At 41.3% G+C, this 20,369-nt stretch overlaps 1 protein-coding gene across 2 annotated transcripts in view; it reads right to left on the bottom strand.

Moving 5' to 3' along the window:
• CDK19 (cyclin dependent kinase 19) overlaps positions 1-20,369 on the bottom strand; it is a 317,057-nt gene that overhangs the window by 84,612 nt on the left and 212,076 nt on the right. For both annotated transcript variants that reach the window (XR_010086622.1, XM_063443517.1), the window contains exon 9: positions 7,728-7,800. Coding sequence is in view for 1 of the 2 variants with exons in the window: in XM_063443517.1 (XP_063299587.1) it covers positions 7,728-7,800 (73 nt within the window). In the remaining variant the exon portion in view is untranslated. The remainder of the gene's footprint in view (positions 1-7,727; positions 7,801-20,369) is intronic.

The following is a 20,369-nucleotide window of genomic DNA, read 5'->3' as shown; positions in this document are numbered from 1 at the left end:
CCAAGTGCAATATTATCGCCAACACAAGTCTTAAAATTAATTCTCCACTGCTTGACCGTATCATGAAGTTGCAACATCTGGCACCTAGGCAGACTCCTGTGGCAAGACACTTCGTTCCTCCTGAACTCCAAAGGGAGCTCTTACAGTGTTTCCACGAGAGTAAGGTGGCGGGGCATCCTGGTATTCGCAAGACATATTCCTTAATCTCTAAAGATTTCTGGTGGCCTTCTTTACGAAAGGATATTAAGGATTTCATTGCAGTGTGTGAGATCTGTACTAAGACTAAGCAACCTCATACTCTTCCATGTGGTCTATTACAGCCCTTGGGCATTCCAGAAAGACCATGGTCCTGTTTGGCCATGGACTTTATTGTTGATTTGCCTATTTCTAAAAACTAGACTGTTATTCTCACTGTAGTCGATAGGTTTACTAAGATGGCTCATTTTGTGCCTTTACCTAAACTTCCGACTTCTCCTGAATTGGCGGAAATATTCGCTAAAGAAATTTTTCGTTTACATGGCATACCTTCCGAAATTATTTCTGATAGAGGTTCCCAATTTGTTTCACGTTTCTGGAGATCTTTCTGTTCTCAATTGGGCATCAACTTGAATTTTTCTTCTGCTTATCACCCTCAGTCTAACGGAGCTGCTGAACGTACCAATCAAAAAATTGAACAATATTTGCGTTGTTTTGTCTCCGAACATCAGGACGATTGGGTCGGTTTGATTCCTTGGGTTCACACACAATAATCTTGTTTGTGATTCCACTCGTTCTAGCCCCTTTTTCATGAATTATGGCTTTCATCCTTCCATTCTTCCCTCGGTCTCTCCTTCCCAAGGGGTACCGTCGGTTGATGTTCATGTTGCCAATCTGAGGAAGTTGTGGGATCAGACTCGACAAATTCTCCTACATAATTCCATGTTGTTCAAGAAACACGCTGATAAACGCAGAAGGGCGGCTCCTGTTTTTGTTCCTGGTGATAGGGTATGGTTGAGTACAAAAAACATTCGTTTAAAGGTTCCTTCTATGAAGTTCGCGCCTCGTTACATTGGCCCTTACAGGGTCCTGGCTCGTATTAACCCGGTTGCGTATCGTCTAGTACTTCCATCTGCCTTACGCATCCCTAACTCTTTTCATGTTTCCTTGCTGAAACCGTTAATTTGCAACAGATTTTCCTCCACTGTTTCCTCTCCCTGTCTTGTTCAGGTTGAGGGCCAGGAGGAGTACGAGATCAACTCCATCATCGATTCTCGAATTTCTCGAGGGAGGTTACAGTATCTTGTCGACTGGAAGGGATATGGTCCTGAGGAGAGGACTTGGGTACCTCAGGAGGATGTTCATGCTCCTCGCCTCCGCAGGGCTTTTCACTCCCGCTTTCCATCTCGTCCCGGATGCTTCCGCCCGGTGGGCGTTTCTGAGGGGGGGGGGGTACTGTCAGGGTACCTGTAGTCTCTACCTCTGATAAGAGGAGAGACTTAGACGTTTTCCTGTTCAGAAGGGCTGTTTCCTCCGTTCCTCGCGGTCCCTCCGGTCGGTTACACGCCGGCCGCGAGGGATCCACGCCCTTTTATGACGTGACGCTCAGTAGCCGACGTCATGACGCCAAGCCGGCTCGACCTGTCACTCAAACCCTGAACACGAACCAGGACTCGTCGGGGGTGTGATTACCTCCTAGAACCGGGGTATTTAATAGAGCTTGCTGCATTTGCTCATTGCCCTGTCGTGGTTCTAGCCAGTCTAGTCACTCAGTGCTCTTGTATGTCTATTGTCTCTTTGGTTCTGACCCGGCTTGTTTGTATCACTCTGCTTATCTCTGTTATCCTTTGACCCGGCTTGTCTCTCGCTTACCTGTCTTCTCGTTCCCTCGACCTCGGCTTGTCTCTGACCATTCTCTACTTACTCCTTACGTTAAGTCCGGCCATTCTAAGGTCCGGTATACGTACCTACTACACTTTGTACTCTGCGTGTTGGATCCCTGTCCCGATCCTGACACCAGGCAACACAGGATAAGTTTCTGGGAGAATCTGTTCAAAGCATGTAAGCTTCCCTCTAGCATGTAAGCTCGTTGAGCAGGGCCCTCAACCCCTCTGTTCCTAGGCGTCCATTTGTCTGGTTACAATTACGTGTCTGTTAGTCCACCCATTGTACAGCGCTATGGAATTTGATAGCGCTATATAAATAATAATAATAACAACTTAACTGCAATGCCCAAAATCTTCTAATGTGCCCAAAGAACAGTGTTGTGGACAAGCTCAGCACTGTCCAAGAATCTTACAGGAATACCATGACTCTTTTGATCTCTTCCAGGTAAGAGCAGAGGACACTGAAGAAGCTGCATTTGACAGAGGGATTGAGAGCAAATGCAGGAACTTCAAATGTCAGTATCTTTCTTCATTTTTTATTATATTTCATTTTTAAAGTAGAATATATGTTAAAGGCATTCGTAAGGCATGTATTCTATGTCATGTGGTTATGCCTGCTTGCCAAGCTTGGGGGCAAACAGAAACTGATAACCACTTCCCACAGCTCTTGTGACACTTAATATTTAATCATAGTTCATAGACTATAAAATATTACCGTCCAGTCTACAGGGAGTGCAGAATTATTAGGCAAATGAGTATTTTGACCACATCATCCTCTTTATGCATGTTGTCTTACTCCAAGCTGTATAGGCTCGAAAGCCTACTACCAATTAAGCATATTAGGTGATGTGCATCTCTGTAATGAGAAGGGGTGTGGTCTAATGACATCAACACCCTATATCAGGTGTGCATAATTATTAGGCAACTTCCTTTCCTTTGGCAAAATGGGTAAAAAGAAGGACTTGACAGGCTCAGAAAAGTCAAAAATAGTGAGATATCTTGCAGAGGGATGCAGCACTCTTAAAATTGCAAAGCTTCTGAAGCGTGATCATCGAACAATCAAGCGTTTCATTCAAAATAGTCAACAGGGTCGCAAGAAGCGTGTGGAAAAACCAAGGCGCAAAATAACTGCCCATGAACTGAGTAAAGTCAAGCGTGCAGCTGCCAAGATGCCACTTGCCACCAGTTTGGCCATATTTCAGAGCTGCAACATCACTGGAGTGCCCAAAAGCACAAGGTGTGCAATACTCATGGCCAAGGTAAGAAAGGCTGAAAGACGACCACCACTGAACAAGACACACAAGCTGAAACGTCAAGACTGGGCCAAGAAATATCTCAAGACTGATATTTCTAAGGTTTTATGGACTGATGAAATTAGAGTGAGTCTTGATGGGCCAGATGGATGGGCCCGTGGCTGGATTGGTAAAGGGCAGAGAGCTCCAGTCCGACTCAGACGCCAGCAAGGTGGAGGTGGAGTACTGGTTTGGGCTGGTATCATCAAAGATGAGCTTGTGGGGCCTTTTCGGGTTGAGGATGGAGTCAAGCTCAACTCCCAGTCCTACTGCCAGTTTCTGGAAGACACCTTCTTCAAGCAGTGGTACAGGAAGAAGTCTGCATCCTTCAAGAAAAAACATGATTTTCATGCAGGACAATGCTCCATTACACGCGTCCAAGTACTCCACAGCGTGGCTGGCAAGAAAGGGTATAAAAGAAGAAAATCTAATGACATGGCCTCCTTGTTCACCTGATCTGAACCCCATTGAGAACCTGTGGTCCATCATCAAATGTGAGATTTACAAGGAGGGAAAACAGTACACCTCTCTGAACAGTGTCTGGGAGGCTGTGGTTGCTTCTGCACGCAATGTTGATGGTGAACAGATCAAAACACTGACAGAATCCATGGATGGCAGGCTTTTGAGTGTCCTTGCAAAGAAAGGTGGCTATATTGGTCACTGATTTGTTTTTGTTATGTTTTTGAATGTCAGAAATGTATATTTGTGAATGTTGAGATGTTATATTGGTTTCACTGGTAAAAATAAATAATTGAAATGGGTATATATTTGTTTTTTGTTAAGTTGCCTAATAATTATGCACAGCAATAGTCACCTGCACACACAGATATCCCCCTAAAATAGCTAAAACTAAAAACAAACAAAAAACTACTTCCAAAAATATTCAGCTTTGATATTAATGAGTTTTTTGGGTTCATTGAGAACATGGTTGTTGTTCAATAATAAAATGAATCCTCAAAAATACAACTTGCCTAATAATTCTGCACTCCCTGTATACCATGTATAGTAAGGTTGGTTATTACAAACAATGTTGCGTAATAAACGATAATAAATATACAATCTGCTGAAGTTTAATGTTTTAAAATATGTTTTCATGGTAATGAAATAGTCTATTTGCTGTTTTAAGAGTTAACCATGAGTTAATGTTGAGTTTCAAAGAACACGCCAAACACCATAAGCATTATGGTCCACTGTGGTTCTTATATTCCCAGGAAAGCTCTGGCACCCTCTTAAAGTAAGTAGTCAAATCATTTAAAATGGTTTGACAACTTACCTTACTTTCCCTGGGCACCAGTTGCCTCTTTCTATGGAGCTGCAAACCTCTACAAGGTGCTTCTGTTAGCTCCAATCAGCTAAGCCTGTTGTGCAGGTATGGCTCATTGGCTGAGATCATTAGTTATGCACAGTTGGGCTCCAAACGAGGAAGGGGACAACAGCCAGACCACAGGTAAGTTGCCAAATAGTTTGACTACTTACACTGGCGCCAGGGCACTATTTGCACCATAACTTCTACAGTGGGCTATAGTAGTAATGGGGCGTTGAGTCTTGCTTTAAAGGGACACCAACTAAGTAACACCTCTAGGTGCAGTCACTCAGATGGCCTCTAGAGGTGCTTCCTGGGTCAGTGCTGCACAATGTGCAGCACTGACATTTAGGGTCTCCACGCTCTGCATGGAAGAGCTGAACATTCCTCATAGAGATGCATTGATTGAATGCACCTCAATGAGGAGATGCAGTGCTTTGTTTTGTCACGCATGTGCAGTATCCTTCTAATGCTTTCCTGTGGGAAAGCATTGGATTGGTTGAGATCATCAAGTTTGCTGATCTCATTCAAGGAGGCGGAGCCAACAGGGAGGAGACCCACACAGCACTGGAAAAAGGTGAACAAAATTACCTCTATAACAGCTGACAAGGAGGGGGGGAGATGGCCACCTAAACGGCTCTTTATACGTATAGTGTTTGTATGCCTGAAACCATAGTGTTCCTTCAATTTTGAGTTTTATAAGCAAAATCCTATATAATAAAATGTTGATTGTAATATTCTGCCTTTAATGATTCTTTAATACATTATATTTTCTTTTCTGTAAGTTCCAGTAACATTTTCCAATTATGATCCAGAGTTTAATCAGAATTTTTTATTTATCTCTTTAGCAGCCATATTCATATTCAATGCAATCTACAAATAACAGGTTTTCTGGGAAGACAGTGGGAAACAGATACTCAGATCTAGACATTTTTCCTATGACTGATTTGATAAGAATGTGAAACCACTTTTTCTTCTGAGAAATGAAACCTTATCAATGTTTAATGGTGCTGAGGCAGCAATGCCTTGAAACTGTAGCACATAAATGCTCTTATCACATGTACTGCTACTGCACTAATGCAGTCAGGACATAACAATTACATGGTTAATATCTCTTTCTTACAGAAAAAGACAGATAACCTTTTGGTATTTGTAACAATATAAAAATATTATAGACATTTATGTAATGTAAAGTTTGGTGATACGTAAGTTCTAATTTGATAAACCCCACAGTAGCTTGCTATCATCCATACCAAACTCCAATCACATGTTTGTCTTTGTTTGTTAATGCTTTCTAGCTCTGGCCTATATTGAGTGTTCGCTTTAAACATGATCATGGTCCAAAAATGTTTTAGTATGTTTTGCCAGTAATGCAGCCAAAGTCAGAAAAAAAGAGCTTAACTTTTGTCAGTGTTAAGGATATGTCAAGTTTGAAAGGTAAATGACAAACAAAATGGCAATTTAACAGGTTTTAAAGGACCACTATAGGCACCCAGACCACTTCAGCTTAATGAAGTGGTCTGAGTGCCAGGTCCCTCTAGGATTAACCCTTTCTGCTGTAAACATAGCAGTTTCAGAGAAACTGCTATGTTTACTTTAGGGCTAATCCAGCCTCTTGTGGCTGTCTCATTGACAACCGCTAGAGGCATTCCGCGCTTCTCACTGTGATTTTCACGGTGAGAAGACTCCAGCGCATTGAGAATGCTTTCCTATGGACTGGCTGAATGCGCGCGCTGCTCTTGCCGCGCATGTGCATTCAGCCGATGACATCAGAAGAGGGAGGAGAGTCCCCAGCGCCGAGGGAGCCCGGCGCTGAAGAAAGGTGAGTGTTTAACCCCCTTCAGCCCGTCGGGAAGGGGATCCTGAGGGTCGGGGCACCCTCAGGGCACTATAGTGCCTGGAAAACGAGTTTGTTTTCCTGGCACTATAGTGGTCCTTTAAGATAATATTACAGGCTGAGTGTTACTGACTGCAAATCCTACAATCTGGCATCACATGCAACTTGAGAGCTATAAATAATACTATAAAACTCCCAACTACACAAAGGCATTTTAGATATACGGTATGTATGTATGTATTATTTATTAGGTTTGATAATTGTTTGGGTATTGATTAATTTGACAAAAAGATTTGACAATGGTGTATCATGCAATTGTGTTTTTTTGATGAGGGAATAAATGGATCCGTTAATGGGTCTAATTTTTTTCCAGAATGATTGTGATGTTTTAAAATTGATTGCTTGATGTAATGTATAAGGTCTTTTTTTTTTTTTTTAACCAAAAAAGGACCTCAACTTAATATTTTTGGATAAGGCTTTCAAATTATCTAATATTGTCAGATAAAATGTTTCTATATTTTGAAAAATATGAACATTTTGATATATTGGTATTATTTTTTATATTTTGAATTGTTTTTTTAAAAAGCTCACCGCCTCCAGTTGCGAGGGCGACTGCAAAGAAGGAATCATGAGAAGGTTTCCAAATCAGACCACTCAATGACATTGCGGTGGCGCAGTGCTATCATGTTATGTTACTCTAAACGGTTATTTTTCGTTTTATTTAGATTTTCAGTTTGTATGACAATTTTTAAAAAACCATGACGGATTGCGACCAGGCCAACTAACATTGTATACTAACATGCATATCATAACATGAAAACATTTCAATTCTGTATCAGTGAAATGATGTTATATAAAACATGTTTGGCTTTCGCACAAGCCTTAATACTACAAATGTACCGCAATTTTATGTCATGGCAAAAATAAAGAATTTAAAAAGAAAAACATAAAAAAATTGTGATTTGCTCATCAGCAACTATTAACATGTGGATGATTATCTAATTTTAGATTGTGACCAAAGTCAGAGTTTTTAAATTTCCATCTCCTACACTTATCTTGTAGGTCATTTCACTTATGCTCTTTGGGAGGTTTATGATAATGCAGTAAAATGACAATTCACATGTGTACGTATACTCCATTTTGATTAAGAAGTAAATACTTCCATCCTAGAACTATGGAAAACAAAGATGGGGTACCATGGGGTACACATATAATTTATGTCACCCCAACTTCCTTCATTCGAAGTTTGATGCTTCTTACAGGTTTGTGGGTGTTTTATTAGAATATTTCTGTCCTGGCTTTTGAACTCACCCATATCCAATCCCGGCTCAAGGTTGTTACAAGGTTTGCTATGATACATGTAATGTATAGTAATTGCTATTTTTTATTTTCCCAATTTAATGTTAACAAGAAAAATAAGATAAATAACTTACCAACAAGAAAACTTTGCTGTCGGGCTTCACTTTGTGTTTCTCCATGTATTTTATCAGACTGCTGTTGGCATACCTGGGAAAATAAATAAACAGGTATGTACGTTATTGTGCATATTATGGGATTTAATAAGTCACATTTGAGAAAGATGAGTGCTAAGAAATCCAGCAAAATAATGTAGCAACAAATGCTCAAAATGATTGAGGAAAATGCTTTTATGTTTATTCAAGTTGGTCATATGCTGTAACCGCAACCTTAAGTTTGTGTTGAGATAGGAAATATTTTGAAAATATGTTGTGTGTCTGTGTATGTGTGAGGAAAACAGGGAGTAACGAAAGAGCCACGGGAGAAGTACACTTTTTATAGAGCGGGGGGTAACCCCAAAAGTAACATAACAACAAGGGAGGGCAAAAGTGTACCTGTGTATATTGAGTTATTGCTCAAAGATACGTAAATGCAGAGAGGACTAAGGTAAGCTATATACAGAATATTCAACTGTAGGGCAAAGTCTACCTTAGGTAAAATGCTCAGCAAATAAAGCAAAGAAAAATAAATAAATTTTATTAATAAATGTAAAAACACAGCGTGCTAGTGTACAAAACTGAAAACCTAAATAAGTGTTACCCTAAAAATCCAGCATAGGTGTAATACGTGAAAAAAATATAAAATAAAAAAAGAGAGAGAACAATCTCTTCCAGGACCTATATCTTATTAATATATAGTAGGGGATATTAGGACTCTTGAGTTTTTTCCAGGCCGCTGGGTAGGTGTGTGAATAACCTCAAACCCTTCTTGCGGTAACACATGGAAAATTACGTATATTGTAGGCCCATTAGGTAGGGATATACCGAGGGAACAAGCACTTGAGCGCCGTACCCGCGGGAAAATAGTAACGGTCACAGTTGTATAGAAGCTGTCACAGTGTAGCTAGATTGGTAACTTATTAACGGTCTAGTTATAGGCTACTTAGTGACCTCCTATTTTAGGCGTATATTGTTATAGTGGCAGTAGTAGGACTGTCCAAATGATACCAGCAGCCTAAAGACATAGGTAGTCTAATGTCGCATAAATTATCGGCTGTCTGTACCATTAACGGACTTCTCACATAAACACTTATTAAGTTCGGTACACAAAGCAGTGATTATACGGAAGAGGAGAACTTCCTCCCCGTGCCTACAAAGGCACCTAGCGATACTAACCCTTAACAACCAAAATATGTGAAGGTACAATGACTTGGTATAGGAACTAAGCGAAGTTGATAGGCGGTCTAATGAAAAGAACCGCCATTTCCCGTGCCTTCAAGGGCACCTAACATCCAACCCGCTCAAACAAATAGAGTATAAAGAATATTCTTAGGTAGAGATTTGCTTAATATGGTTACTCGAGCAGAGTTGGTCAGTCGTCCTGTAAGGAGAGAAATTGCTAGTCCCCGTGCCTTCATGGGCACCTAACAGTAAACCCACTTAGTCGTTTAAGAATTTCTTGGTAGTAACAAAACAGATAGTAAATATCGAAGGTTATTGTCGCTAAGTGAAAGGCTAAACTGCCTGTGTACCCAAGTTTATGCTGCCATTCCCTGGAGAACTGTGCCTTCAAGGGCACCTCAAAACTAACACCCCTGGAAGAGATGTCTATCCTCAGAGTAGCGAGGACCTGATCTAGACTTCTAACTACTGGTGCGCAGCCTAATAGCTCTGATGGGCACACAAGCCTCCGAATCTGGGCGGAATTAGATGTAGTTAGAGAGTAGCGTGGTCGCTGGTTACAGTGCTTGTCACTAAATCATAGGAGAGGCACTGAAGGACACCCTGACGCGCGCGTTTCGCCCGACCTGGCTCGTCAGAGGGGAACCGGCCGGTACACTGCGTCTGGTTTAAATCTAGAGGTAAGGATTCCTATTGGGTAAGAAGGACCAACGTCTGATAGGTGAATTCTCATTCCGTCATCGATGACGGAGTGAGTAGGCGGGGCTTGTTCGCGGAGGTCACTTAACTCCTTCAGCGCTGGGTCTGATTGTATAATATTGAGAATACTAAAGGTACCAATATTTGGAGCAGGCAACCTAATGAGTGCCTGTACTTCGTTGTAGCCCAAAATTAATGGGGCTGCAGCATGGTTATGTTCTATACTAGGCAGAAATCTGTTTGATTTTTGGTATAAACATGGATCAACCGGATTATGTATTGCCCCAGTTCTAGTGGGCTAGACCCCCAAAGATTGTGACCGAATGTTACCGAGGTGTCATGTTCCATATTAGAGCATAGGTATTCTTATGGTTTGTTCATTGGTGTATGAAAGGAGTAAAATTGAACTCTTCGTTCAGACCGTCAGGTGTTAGTGTTTTTAAGGCATAAATCCATCTGGACTCTTTCATCAGGAGAATTTTATTAAAATTCCCTTTTCTGGAGTTTAACGTTAGTCTCTCCAGTGCCTGAAATGTAAGGTGTGTTGGGTCACCCTGATGATAGTTGCGGACATGATTCGATACTGGAGTGGAGATGTTAGGGTTAGTAATGGAGCAGATGTGTTGGAGTATCCTGCGTTTCAGTTGTTGATAGGTTTTTCCCACGTACTGGATATTACAACTGCATGTTATCAAATACACTACCTTAGTGGAGCTACAATTGATAAATTCTTTAATTTTATATTCTTTTTTTGTTATGGAGCTTGTAGCGATTTTAGTGGGTTTAATGTATTTGCATGCTTTGCAGTGTCCGCAGCGATAGATTCCAGTAGTCTGCGTGAGCCATGTAGATTGCAATGGTTTGGTTGGTTCAGTATGGCTATGGACCAAAACGTCTCTTAAGTTTTTTGCTCTGCGTGCAGTGATCTGAGGATAGCTGCCAATGTTTTCTCCAAGCTCTATGTCATGTTGGAGTATCGGCCAGTTGTGTGCCATTATATTTTTGACTTGGTCCCAATATAGATCATAGGTGCCTATGCAACGAGTAATTTTTGTTTCCAGCTTTGGTTTGTTGGTTCTTATACTCTCGCTTCTGTCTATTGATAGTGCTCGTTGAAAGGCGCGTTTTAAGATTCTATTTGGATATCCTTTCTGCTTAAACATAGTTCTCAGTTTACTCGCTTCCAGTAGGAAAGTTGTTTCAGTCGAGCAGTTGCGTCTTGCGCGCAGATACTGGCCAAAAGGTATGCCTGACTTCAGCTTAATTGGATGATAGCTCCTCCAATGGAGCAAGCTATTGGTTGCTGTGTCTTTTCTAAATAATTCGGTTTCTACTTTTCCATCTTCTAGGATTTTTATGTTAAGGTCTAGGAATACCAGATGTTCAGAGTCAATTACATGAGTGAGTTGGAGGCCTATGGTATTGTTGTTCAGGTCTCTTACCAGATTGAGAAATTCTTCCACAGATCCTAACCAAAAGACCAGTATGTCATCAATGTACCTATGCCAGCTGTAGATACATGTGTCATACTGGTCTTTGGTGACAGTTGGCAAGATGGTCTCCTCCCACCACCCTAGGTATAGGTTGGCGTAGCTGGGAGCACACGCCGTCCCCATAGCAGTCCCCTTAAGTTGCAGATAATGTTGACCATTGAAGACAAAAAAATTGTGCATTAGTACAAATTCCAGTAGTTTTATAATGAAATCACTTTGTGCCGATGTAAACCCTGGCGTTTTCTTTAGGAAGTAGGACGTGGCTAATATGCCAATGTTGTGTGGAATATTGTTGTAAAGGGCTACCACGTCCAGGCTGCCCAACATGCAATAAGGGGGGACTTCTAGATCCTCGAGTAGTAATAGTGTTTGTTTGGTATCTTTCAGGTGTGATTTTAGCGTGACAACCAGGGGATGTAGTAGTTTTTCTAGGAATTGGCTACTTCTCTCGGTAAGAGAGCCATTGCCAGAAATGATTGGCCTACCAGGGGGATTATTTGGGTTCTTATGGATCTTGGGGAGAGAGTAGAAGGTGGCGATTGTAGGGGTCATATTAGGGATGATGAATCTGTGTTCATCCCTGCTGATAATGCCATCCGATTCTGCTGCATCCAAGATGTTTTTAAGTTCAGTCAAATATTCTGTGGTAGGATCATGTGGAAGATGGCTGTAATGCTGTGTATCCTGAAGATGTTCCATGCAAATCTTTATGTATCTGCTCTTGTCTAGCAGGACGATATTTCCACCCTTGTCAGAAGCCTTGATGACCAGGTTTGGATCGTGATTTAGTTCGAATAGGGCTTTTCTCTCTGCTGTAGTGAGGTTGTCATCCTGTCTGGTGGGGGTCTGTAAGGATTCAGTTTCGTTGGTGGTCATTTTGATGAAGAGGTCTACGCTGGACACTTCCTTAAGGTTGGGGGTGAACCAACTTTCAGGTTTTAGACTGGTGAGTGGTTGGATAGGATCCTGCTCATCTAGTAAAGATAGGAGTGTTTGGTAGTGTTGGTAGTCAGTGTTAGAGAGGCCAGCCTCTTTGGCCAGTTTCTGGTTTTTTCTTTTGTGGACTACATTTAGAGCCAGTTTTCTGCCAAACAGATTGGTATCTTTAACCCAGTCAAATTTTTTTGAGGTTGGTGTGGGTACAAAAGATAGACCTTTGTTGAGGAGTGAGAGGTGGTGTTTTTCAAGTTTAAAAGTTGATAAATTAATTATTTGATTATCATTATTTAATCTTGGGTCGCATTGTTTCTTTTGTCCGATTTGTACCCCCATTTTTTCCGGTCCCTTAACCTGCCCCCTAGTGGAAGAGGCCAATCGTCCTCTAAAAAAGGAAGTGAAGGTGGTTTTGTCGTCCTGTCTATTTGGTTGGTGGAATCTTGGTTCTCTGCTCTTTGATTCCCTGGAAAGGTTACAACTCTTGTGGGCTTTTTTAGAATGCTTCTGCCTCTATTCTGATTGGGGTAGTCTCTGTTCCTTTGGTAACTGTTGGATCTGGATGAGCCTGAGTCAGAATCAGTCCAGTCAGTGTTGCCAGATGTGGAGCTGTTTCTACTGAAGGAGCGTGTTCGAAATTTTCTTTTTGGGCGAAAGATGTTCCCCGCTTGGAAATCTTTATGATCTCTGACAAATTTTAAATGTTTTTTCTCTTTAATGTGTTTCTTGAACGAATCTAGGTTATTTTGGAGTTTGTTTTCCATAAGAGGAAATTCCGATTGGTCCTTGAACGTTCTTACGTTTAGTAGTTCTTTTTCTAGATTTTGATTAGTGGTCTCTAGGTTTTGTGACTCGAGTTTGATTAAAAATTGCATTAGTTTTGCTGAGCATTCTAGTAGAATGTTATTCCATTCTTGAGTCTGCTCTTCGGTAGTGACTTTGTCAGGGAGTGGGATCTCAGGTCTGAGACCCCTTGGTACCAGTTTTTGGTCTATATACTGTTTAAGGCTCACTAGTTCCCAATAACCTTTTATCTGCTGTTGGTACAGTTTTTGAATTAGAAAGAATGTTTCACTAATATCGTTACTGGGTATTGTGTTAAGTGGGTTTAGTGAGAAAACGTTATTTACATCGGTGGTTCCAGGGTCAGGATTCACCACACTTGTTAGAAAAATTGACATAGTCTATAGTCGACTTGTCTAGGCTCAATAGTGGTATTAAAAACGAAAATGAAAGAGGAAAACAGGGAGTAACGAAAGAGCCACGGGAGAAGTACACTTTTTATAGAGCGGGGGGTAACCCCAAAAGTAACATAACAACAAGGGAGGGCAAAAGTGTACCTGTGTATATTGAGTTATTGCTCAAAGATACGTAAATGCAGAGAGGACTAAGGTAAGCTATATACAGAATATTCAACTGTAGGGCAAAGTCTACCTTAGGTAAAATGCTCAGCAAATAAAGCAAAGAAAAATAAATAAATTTTATTAATAAATGTAAAAACACAACGTGCTAGTGTACAAAACTGAAAACCTAAATAAGTGTTACCCTAAAAATCCAGCATAGGTGTAATACGTGAAAAAAATATAAAATAAAAAAAGAGAGAGAACAATCTCTTCCAGGACCTATATCTTATTAATATATAGTAGGGGATATTAGGACTCTTGAGTTTTTTCCAGGCCGCTGGGTAGGTGTGTGAATAACCTCAAACCCTTCTTGCGGTAACACATGGAAAATTACGTATATTGTAGGCCCATTAGGTAGGGATATACCGAGGGAACAAGCACTTGAGCGCCGTACCCGCGGGAAAATAGTAACGGTCACAGTTGTATAGAAGGTGTCACAGTGTAGCTAGATTGGTAACTTATTAACGGTCTAGTTATAGGCTACTTAGTGACCTCCTATTTTAGGCGTATATTGTTATAGTGGCAGTAGTAGGACTGTCCAAATGATACCAGCAGCCTAAAGACATAGGTAGTCTAATGTCGCATAAATTATCGGCTGTCTGTACCATTAACGGACTTCTCACATAAACACTTATTAAGCGACCACGCTACTCTCTAACTACATCTAATTCCGCCCAGATTCGGAGGCTTGTGTGCCCATCAGAGCTATTAGGCTGCGCACCAGTAGTTAGAAGTCTAGATCAGGTCCTCGCTACTCTGAGGATAGACATCTCTTCCAGGGGTGTTAGTTTTGAGGTGCCCTTGAAGGCACAGTTCTCCAGGGAATGGCAGCATAAACTTGGGTACACAGGCAGTTTAGCCTTTCACTTAGCGACAATAACCTTCGATATTTACTATCTGTTTTGTTACTACCAAGAAATTCTTAAACGACTAAGTGGGTTTACTGTTAGGTGCCCATGAAGGCACGGGGACTAGCAATTTCTCTCCTTACAGGACGACTGACCAACTCTGCTCGAGTAACCATATTAAGCAAATCTCTACCTAAGAATATTCTTTATACTCTATTTGTTTGAGCGGGTTGGATGTTAGGTGCCCTTGAAGGCACGGGAAATGGCGGTTCTTTTCATTAGACCGCCTATCAACTTCGCTTAGTTCCTATACCAAGTCATTGTACCTTCACATATTTTGGTTGTTAAGGGTTAGTATCGCTAGGTGCCTTTGTAGGCACGGGGAGGAAGTTCTCCTCTTCCGTATAATCACTGCTTTGTGTACCGAACTTAATAAGTGTTTATGTGAGAAGTCCGTTAATGGTACAGACAGCCGATAATTTATGCGACATTAGACTACCTATGTCTTTAGGCTGCTGGTATCATTTGGACAGTCCTACTACTGCCACTATAACAATATACGCCTAAAATAGGAGGTCACTAAGTAGCCTATAACTAGACCGTTAATAAGTTACCAATCTAGCTACACTGTGACAGCTTCTATACAACTGTGACCGTTACTATTTTCCCGCGTGTACGGCGCTCAAGTGCTTGTTCCCTCGGTATATCCCTACCTAATGGGCCTACAATATACGTAATTTTCCATGTGTTACCGCAAGAAGGGTTTGAGGTTATTCACACACCTACCCAGCGGCCTGGAAAAAACTCAAGAGTCCTAATATCCCCTACTATGTATTAATAAGATATAGGTCCTGGAAGAGATTGTTCTCTCTCTTTTTTTATTTTATATTTTTTTCACGTATTACACCTATGCTGGATTTTTAGGGTAACACTTATTTAGGTTTTCAGTTTTGTACACTAGCACGCTGTGTTTTTACATTTATTAATAAAATTTATTTATTTTTCTTTGCTTTATTTGCTGAGCATTTTACCTAAGGTAGACTTTGCCCTACAGTTGAATATTCTGTATATAGCTTACCTTAGTCCTCTCTGCATTTACGTATCTTTGAGCAATAACTCAATATACACAGGTACACTTTTGCCCTCCCTTGTTGTTATGTTACTTTTGGGGTTACCCCCCGCTCTATAAAAAGTGTACTTCTCCCGTGGCTCTTTCGTTACTCCCTGTTTTCCTCTTTCATTTTCGGTTTTAATACCACTATTGAGCCTAGACAAGTCGACTATAGACTATGTCAATTTTTCTAACAAGTGTGGTGAATCCTGACCCTGGAACCACCGATGTAAATAACGTTTTCTCACTAAACCCACTTAACACAATACCCAGTAACGATATTAGTGAAACATTCTTTCTAATTCAAAAACTGTACCAACAGCAGATAAAAGGTTATTGGGAACTAGTGAGCCTTAAACAGTATATAGACCAAAAACTGGTACCAAGGGGTCTCAGACCTGAGATCCCACTCCCTGAAAAAGTCACTACCGAAGAGCAGACTCAAGAATGGAATAACATTCTACTAGAATGCTCAGCAAAACTAATGCAATTTTTAATCAAACTCGAGTCACAAAACCTAGAGACCACTAATCAAAATCTAGAAAAAGAACTACTAAACGTAAGAACGTTCAAGGACCAATCGGAATTTCCTCTTATGGAAAACAAACTCCAAAATAACCTAGATTCGTTCAAGAAACACATTAAAGAGAAAAAACATTTAAAATTTGTCAGAGATCATAAAGATTTCCAAGCGGGGAACATCTTTCGCCCAAAAAGAAAATTTCGAACACGCTCCTTCAGTAGAAACAGCTCCACATCTGGCAACACTGACTGGACTGATTCTGACTCAGGCTCATTCAGATCCAACAGTTACCAAAGGAACAGAGACTACCCCAATCAGAATAGAGGCAGAAGCATTCTAAAAAAGCCCACAAGAGTTGTAACCTTTCCAGGGAATCAAAGAGCAGAGAACCAAGATTCCACCAACCAAATAGACAGGACGACAAAACCACCTTCACTTCCTTTTTTAGAGGACGATTGGCCTCTTCCACTAGGGGGCAGGTTAAGGGACCGGAAAAAATGGGGGTACAAATCGGACAAAAGAAACAATGCGACCCAAGATTAAATAATGATAATCAAATAATTAATTTATCAACTTTTAAACTTGAAAAACACCACCTCTCACTCCTCAACAAAGGTCTATCTTTTGTACCCACACCAACCTCAAAAAAATTTGACTGGGTTAAAGATACCAATCTGTTTGGCAGAAAACTGGCTCTAAATGTAGTCCACAAAAGAAAAAACCAGAAACTGGCCAAAGAGGCTGGCCTCTCTAACACTGACTACCAACACTACCAAACACTCCTATCTTTACTAGATGAGCAGGATCCTATCCAACCACTCACCAGTCTAAAACCTGAAAGTTGGTTCACCCCCAACCTTAAGGAAGTGTCCAGCGTAGACCTCTTCATCAAAATGACCACCAACGAAATTGAATCCTTACAGACCCCCACCAGACAGGATGACAACCTCACTACAGCAGAGAGAAAAGCCCTATTCGAACTAAGTCACGATCCAAACCTGGTCATCAAGGCTTCTGACAAGGGTGGAAATATTGTCCTGCTAGACAAGAGCAGATACATAAAGATTTGCATGGAACATCTTCAGGATACACAGCATTACAGCCATCTTCCACATGATCCTACCACAGAATATTTGACTGAACTTAAAAACATCTTGGATGCAGCAGAATCGGATGGCATTATCAGCAGGGATGAACACAGATTCATCATCCCTAATATGACCCCTACAATCGCCACCTTCTACTGTCTCCCCAAGATCCATAAGAACCCAAATAATCCCCCTGGTAGGCCAATCATTTCTGGCAATGGCTCTCTTACCGAGAGAAGTAGCCAATTCCTAGAAAAACTACTACATCCCCTGGTTGTCACGCTAAAATCACACCTGAAAGATACCAAACAAACACTATTACTACTCGAGGATCTAGAAGTCCCCCCTTATTGCATGTTGGGCAGCCTGGACGTGGTAGCCCTTTACAACAATATTCCACACAACATTGGCATATTAGCCACGTCCTACTTCCTAAAGAAAACGCCAGGGTTTACATCGGCACAAAGTGATTTCATTATAAAACTACTGGAATTTGTACTAATGCACAATTTTTTTGTCTTCAATGGTCAACATTATCTGCAACTTAAGGGGACTGCTATGGGGACGGCGTGTGCTCCCAGCTACGCCAACCTATACCTAGGGTGGTGGGAGGAGACCATCTTGCCAACTGTCACCAAAGACCAGTATGACACATGTATCTACAGCTGGCATAGGTACATTGATGACATACTGGTCTTTTGGTTAGGATCTGTGGAAGAATTTCTCAATCTGGTAAGAGACCTGAACAACAATACCATAGGCCTCCAACTCACTCATGTAATTGACTCTGAACATCTGGTATTCCTAGACCTTAACATAAAAATCCTAGAAGATGGAAAAGTAGAAACCGAATTATTTAGAAAAGACACAGCAACCAATAGCTTGCTCCATTGGAGGAGCTATCATCCAATTAAGCTGAAGTCAGGCATACCTTTTGGCCAGTATCTGCGCGCAAGACGCAACTGCTCGACTGAAACAACTTTCCTACTGGAAGCGAGTAAACTGAGAACTATGTTTAAGCAGAAAAGATATCCAAATAGAATCTTAAAACGCGCCTTTCAACGAGCACTATCAATAGACAGAAGCGAGAGTATAAGAACCAACAAACCAAAGCTGGAAACAAAAATTACTCGTTGCATAGGCACCTATGATCTATATTGGGACCAAGTCAAAAATATAATGGCACACAACTGGCCGATACTCCAACATGACATAGAGCTTGGAGAAAACATTGGCAGCTATCCTCAGATCACTGCACGCAGAGCAAAAAACTTAAGAGACGTTTTGGTCCATAGCCATACTGAACCAACCAAACCATTGCAATCTACATGGCTCACGCAGACTACTGGAATCTATCGCTGCGGACACTGCAAAGCATGCAAATACATTAAACCCACTAAAATCGCTACAAGCTCCATAACAAAAAAAGAATATAAAATTAAAGAATTTATCAATTGTAGCTCCACTAAGGTAGTGTATTTGATAACATGCAGTTGTAATATCCAGTACGTGGGAAAAACCTATCAACAACTGAAACGCAGGATACTCCAACACATCTGCTCCATTACTAACCCTAACATCTCCACTCCAGTATCGAATCATGTCCGCAACTATCATCAGGGTGACCCAACACACCTTACATTTCAGGCACTGGAGAGACTAACGTTAAACTCCAGAAAAGGGAATTTTAATAAAATTCTCCTGATGAAAGAGTCCAGATGGATTTATGCCTTAAAAACACTAACACCTGACGGTCTGAACGAAGAGTTCAATTTTACTCCTTTCATACACCAATGAACAAACCATAAGAATACCTATGCTCTAATATGGAACATGACACCTCGGTAACATTCGGTCACAATCTTTGGGGGTCTAGCCCACTAGAACTGGGGCAATACATAATCCGGTTGATCCATGTTTATACCAAAAATCAAACAGATTTCTGCCTAGTATAGAACATAACCATGCTGCAGCCCCATTAATTTTGGGCTACAACGAAGTACAGGCACTCATTAGGTTGCCTGCTCCAAATATTGGTACCTTTAGTATTCTCAATATTATACAATCAGACCCAGCGCTGAAGGAGTTAAGTGACCTCCGCGAACAAGCCCCGCCTACTCACTCCGTCATCGATGACGGAATGAGAATTCACCTATCAGACGTTGGTCCTTCTTACCCAATAGGAATCCTTACCTCTAGATTTAAACCAGACGCAGTGTACCGGCCGGTTCCCCTCTGACGAGCCAGGTCGGGCGAAACGCGCGCGTCAGGGTGTCCTTCAGTGCCTCTCCTATGATTTAGTGACAAGCACTGTAACCAGCGACCACACTACTCTCTAACTACATCTAATTCCGCCCAGATTCGGAGGCTTGTGTGCCCATCAGAGCTATTAGGCTGCGCACCAGTAGTTAGAAGTCTAGATCAGGTCCTCGCTACTCTGAGGATAGACATCTCTTCCAGGGGTGTTAGTTTTGAGGTGCCCTTGAAGGCACAGTTCTCCAGGGAATGGCAGCATAAACTTGGGTACACAGGCAGTTTAGCCTTTCACTTAGCGACAATAACCTTCGATATTTACTATCTGTTTTGTTACTACCAAGAAATTCTTAAACGACTAAGTGGGTTTACTGTTAGGTGCCCATGAAGGCACGGGGACTAGCAATTTCTCTCCTTACAGGACGACTGACCAACTCTGCTCGAGTAACCATATTAAGCAAATCTCTACCTAAGAATATTCTTTATACTCTATTTGTTTGAGCGGGTTGGATGTTAGGTGCCCTTGAAGGCACGGGAAATGGCGGTTCTTTTCATTAGACCGCCTATCAACTTCGCTTAGTTCCTATACCAAGTCATTGTACCTTCACATATTTTGGTTGTTAAGGGTTAGTATCGCTAGGTGCCTTTGTAGGCACGGGGAGGAAGTTCTCCTCTTCCGTATAATCACTGCTTTGTGTACCGAACTTAATAAGTGTTTATGTGAGAAGTCCGTTAATGGTACAGACAGCCGATAATTTATGCGACATTAGACTACCTATGTCTTTAGGCTGCTGGTATCATTTGGACAGTCCTACTACTGCCACTATAACAATATACGCCTAAAATAGGAGGTCACTAAGTAGCCTATAACTAGACCGTTAATAAGTTACCAATCTAGCTACACTGTGACAGCTTCTATACAACTGTGACCGTTACTATTTTCCCGCGGGTACGGCGCTCAAGTGCTTGTTCCCTCGGTATATCCCTACCTAATGGGCCTCCAATATACGTAATTTTCCATGTGTTACCGCAAGAAGGGTTTGAGGTTATTCACACACCTACCCAGCGGCCTGGAAAAAACTCAAGAG

Source organism: Pelobates fuscus, chromosome 2, assembly GCF_036172605.1.
Source record: "Pelobates fuscus isolate aPelFus1 chromosome 2, aPelFus1.pri, whole genome shotgun sequence".
Taxonomy (NCBI): Eukaryota; Metazoa; Chordata; class Amphibia; order Anura; family Pelobatidae; genus Pelobates; species Pelobates fuscus.
Note: the sequence above shows the minus strand (reverse complement) of the source record. Positions and strands in the feature narration are given on the sequence as shown.